This window comes from Macrobrachium nipponense, chromosome 29 (assembly GCF_015104395.2).
Source record: "Macrobrachium nipponense isolate FS-2020 chromosome 29, ASM1510439v2, whole genome shotgun sequence".
Taxonomy (NCBI): domain Eukaryota; kingdom Metazoa; phylum Arthropoda; class Malacostraca; order Decapoda; family Palaemonidae; genus Macrobrachium; species Macrobrachium nipponense.
In genome coordinates, this window is record NC_061092.1 from 21433840 (window position 1) to 21438839 (window position 5000).

At 36.9% G+C, this 5000-nt stretch overlaps 2 protein-coding genes across 4 annotated transcripts in view; one reads left to right on the top strand and one right to left on the bottom strand.

Moving 5' to 3' along the window:
• Nucleotides 1-5000, top strand: part of LOC135206185 (uncharacterized) — a 289887-nt gene that overhangs the window by 105443 nt on the left and 179444 nt on the right. The window lies entirely within an intron of this gene.
• Nucleotides 1-5000, bottom strand: part of LOC135206183 (homeobox protein OTX-like) — a 492545-nt gene that overhangs the window by 27861 nt on the left and 459684 nt on the right. For all 3 annotated transcript variants that reach the window (XM_064237496.1, XM_064237494.1, XM_064237495.1), the window contains one exon: nucleotides 4380-5000. This exon is cut by the window's right edge and continues 6 nt beyond it. In XM_064237496.1, the coding sequence (XP_064093566.1) occupies nucleotides 4380-4990 (611 nt within the window). In that variant the 5' untranslated portion in view covers nucleotides 4991-5000. The remainder of the gene's footprint in view (nucleotides 1-4379) is intronic.

Sequence of the window (5000 nt, forward strand, 5' to 3'; positions counted from 1 at the left end):
TTGCGTTTGCATTAGATGATTACTTTGGGCTTTTGACAAATTCTTAAGGGTTACGCAAAACTACTAAACTTCAAGATGTCTGAATTTCTTTCCATGAAACAAGGTCCCTCAAATTGTTCGGATCCAATCTTCCTTCTGTCAGAATATTTAATTTAAAAAGTACCAAGCGAAGGCAGGTCTGATATAAGGTTTCACTTCACAGAATTATACGTATACATATGTATATGTATATACTTATATATAGTCATACACTAGTGTATTATTATATATATATATATATATATATCTATATAAGTATATATATATATATTAATTATATATATATTATAATTTATTAGATAATATAGCATAAATAATATATATACACATATATATATATAGTATATATATACTAGTATATAATATATATTATATAGTATATATATATATATATATATATATATATATATATAATATATATATATATATATATATATATATCCTGAAACTCATTTATGGTAAAGAGACTCGTCGACAGTGATAAAATATGACATATGTCAGAATCTTACTAAGAATGACAGGGGTTAGTAACTGGAAGGACAACACCAATGAAAAAAAAAAAATGCCGAAAATTTTTTATTTTTTGGTCTCCTTCTCTCTCTCTGAAAATCAAAGCAAATAACATTTCGTAAAAAGCGGGTCCTTGCAACTAGAAGGACATTCATAAAAAATCGGATCAATGTTGCCTAATACATGATTACCAGATTACTCACACAAAGAGCATACACAAGGTCACACAAACGAACACGGGATTGCATAGAAACAAACAGCTGCAGATCACACTTTCATGCATTAAATGTATGTGCGTATACTTACATAGTATATACACAGATTATAGTATTATATATTATATATATATATATATATATATATATATATATATATTATATATATATACATATATAAACTATGCACATCGAGCTACGTATGTCCTTTAATATCTAATTCGCTCTATCACGGAGTTAATATATTTTCATATAAGTTAACCGAAGGGGAACTTTTTTAGTCGATAAGAAATTCCCCTTCGGTTAACATATATGAAAATATATTAATTCCGGGGTAGAGCGACTTAGATATTAAAGGACATTTTGTAGCTCGATGTATGTATATGAATCACGATAATGTGATATGACTCATAAACTAAATGTATATGTATATATATATGTATATGAATGTAGACATTTATTATTCAATATATATATATATATATATATATATATATATATATATATATATATATATATATATATATGTGTGTGTGTGTGTGTGGTGTGTGTGTGTGTGTGTGTGTGTACACGCATGCGCGCGGAAACTAATTTCATCAAGCACCGTTCCAGAAACGACACTTGAATGTTTTGCATATTACGACTACAGCTACACAAGATTTACCCTCAGCCAAGAGTATTCGTTTCATACTGAATAAACGCTGCCTTAAAACTTCTGCACATAATGACCAAACCGAATATCTTAACCAGGCTAATTTCACCTTCTGTAAGAAGGTACTAGATACCCAATCCTCGTTTCCTGAGAATCCCGGTTTCGGAATGTATATCCTTCTGATAATACCTATAACATCTTAATATCAGTAAATTTCTGTATCAAGTCCCATGGCTTTCGGTATTTAATGGCTTTTTCTATCAAACGATGCTCTGCAAGTGGGCGGTTGTACAACCTAGTGTGTGCACTGGAAGGCGAACTGTAGATAATACAACACTATTTCTTCCAATGGTTCGACCCGAATTTAAGCACAAATCCTTCCCGCCAATCATATGAATTGTATGGTGTTTTTACGTTGCATGGAACCAGTGGTTATTCAGCAACGGGACCAACGGCTTTACGTGACTTCCGAACTACGTCGAGAGTGAACTTCTATGAAGTCCCGGAAAGTGACTGAACAGTTTGGTTAAAGCACGTTATATGAACAGTATTTATAACGATGGCCACTGTATCGCCACACCACTGTTGTCAGATGTAGATACTTTTAAAACATTAGAAATGGTCGCCAATCAGCGGGTGAGTTCTCAACGGCGGTTTAGTGGATCTACAAGTATATATACGCTGTTCCCGTGTCATCGCTATAGAGGTGAATCATAAGGCTAATCATTCTTTTCTGATCCCATTTGTTGATGGCGAAAAGGTACTATCCATCGAATTATCTCGCGTGACTCTGGGGCCAGGTACAAAAACATTTGTGGAGAGCAGCTTGAACGATAACCTGATGGACTGAGAGGAACCGATTCCGAGCTGATACTGTTAACTCTTCCACAGCAGTTCAGTTGCTGAGCCAGTATTAGTTTCCTTCGATGATAATATAAGGATTGGTGTTGATACGGTCCAGGCATTCCGCATCAAACTGATTGTGACGAAAATGAAATTAAAGGATCTCCCTTAAATTATTACAAATTTCCCAATGAATTTTTTTTTCTGAACCACATCGAAGTTAAATTATAACCTTATCACACCCTGCCCTGATAATATATATATGGGCGAGTGCGTGTGCGTCTGTATGTATCGACAACAGATCATTGTTCACTAATTTGTCAAAAATAAGGATTGATCTTTTGCTTACGAACTCTTCGCCCATAATAGGATATACCATGAGATGCAAAGTTGATTAGTTGTAATCAAGTTAATCATAAATACCAGAATGGGGTAAATATCTCATGTTCTCAAATACCAAAGTGCTTTCCATTAATCGTCTTTTTTATCGAACTCGGGATAATTCTAACTAACCAATCAGTAGTTAGAGGAGACCCATAAAACTTCCCATAACACTTTTACCTAGTTATTTAATATCTCTAAATCTCTACCAACAAGTTCTTTTACGAATAACCGAATGATTTCCAGTAATAAAATTTTCAAATGCCAACTCTTTTAACGTTTTAAACTAAAGGAGCAATGGAACGTGCAACGCACAGCCTTTTCTAACCCAGGCCCGAAAAAAAAAAATTGACCGTCTCCTCAACAGGAGCTTATTATACACAAAATTATCGGTAAATATTAGGCATATGGGAACCTGTTAGTGCACATGAGTTGTGTCTAAACACATTACCAAAATCCGGCCGGTTATAAAGGACACAAAAAGATCTATACGTCATGAAAAAAAGAATCACACATTATGCAAAAACACACCTGCCCCAATGACACCTGGTGATCAGCATCTATGGCCGAAGTGCCCCTGTTTTATGGCTCATACTCGTATCTTCATCATACACAGCTGGCGGATTAGTGCTTTGTATAATGGAGAATTTTTGTTGCTCTATCTTATGTTATTTTCATGGCTATTCACCCCGGATTTGAGTTTTCTTTATAGTTATTACATATCAATCATGAAGAATGTTTTAAGCGTATTTCCGTTATTTAGCTCTGATAACCAACTGCTTTCATTTACCACATTCCGCCCAATATATTTTCCCTTTCGTCATGCAGACTAATCCAATATATTTTCCCTTTCGGCATCCAAACTAATTTATTCCTCAACAGCAATTAGGTTTAGAAAAAGTACTCCTAAATGGTCGGTTTTTAAAAGTTTTTTTTCAGGAAGGTGGAGAAGACCACAATCACTGATTCAAAGAAAAAACTCGCTGAAAGACTATAGTGGCGTGGCGGATAATCACAAACTGAAGAATTGTTTTGATACTGAATTCTATCGCTTCCAATTTGAATAAAAAAGATAAATAAATAAAATAAAATAAAAAAATAAAATAAAAACTGTTAATAAGTTAATCCATATTCCCTATAACCTCAGTGCGTTGGTTCGAATCCTGCACTGGAAGGTTATTAATAACAAGGTCAGATTAGAGTTGTGGCGATAAGCGTATCCGAAAAAGTGCGAGGAAGTTGAGGAGTTTAGAGGTCATTAAGGCTATGATAAGCAAGTTAAATCTGATGGAATATAACTAATTTCCAGAAATACAATCATTAGAAACACATTTATATATACATTTAATATTATCACACGATTTTCCTCACTAGAATTTTGCTTTTAACAGCTGAATAAAAAATAATGAGCGTAAGTGCTTGTTTATCACCTCTCAATTAAACATGTGTTGAAAGCAGAGGGAAAATCGAATCTCACACCAATCCAGAAAAAGACAAGACCAAAATTACGTTTTTTTCCTTATTCTGATTCTCAAAATAAATTCATACGCCTCAAGTAGGGCTGCCTGAGGGGAATTCACGTTACTGATAAATTTAGTCAAAATTTATCTCCATGAATTTTTGAACATCGGGAATCACCTGTTGACATGGAATGCGAATTGCATAAGACTGAAGCACAAAAAAAAAAAAAAAAAAAAAAAAAACTAAGACTGAAGCACTAAAAAAAAAAAATAACTCACCTCGTGACCACATCCGGGTACTGAGTCTTAAGGAAGACCTTCTCCATTTCCTCCAGCTGATAGGTCGTGAAAGTGGTTCTGTAACGCCGCTGTTTCCTCCTCGGTTCTTCCAGATGGGGCGGCTCCAGCCGAATGGGCCCTCGGTGATGACCTTCCAGGGAAGCCAAGTCCAGCGGATGGTGGTGTGGCCCTTCGAAGTCATCCTCCAGAGGCCGCTTCAGCCCTCTGTCTTCGCCCTCGTCGTGCAAGCCGAAATTCAGATGGGGAAAGAGGGACGACGCTGGAAGCAGCGGAGGAACCAGGCCTCCTAGTCGCCCGTGATGTGCTCCCAGGAGACCGAGGCGCCCGCCAGGACCAGCCCCAATTCCAGCCCTTGCCATTTCAAGACCCAAACGGGCGTGGAGGCTGGTCGGGGGTGGTGGCAAATCTGGAGACACTGGGGGTTTGGGCCGAGAGAAATTGAGTGGTTCGAGGGCTTCGTGAGCTAGTTGGGAGGGGGACGGAGGCGTGGGCGGAGTGGTGGTAGGGGTTGATGACGGGTGGTGGGCTCCTGGTGGGGATGATGGGGATGGGGGCCTTTCCCTCTTGACCCCTGACATGACCGCCAACATGACGATCTAA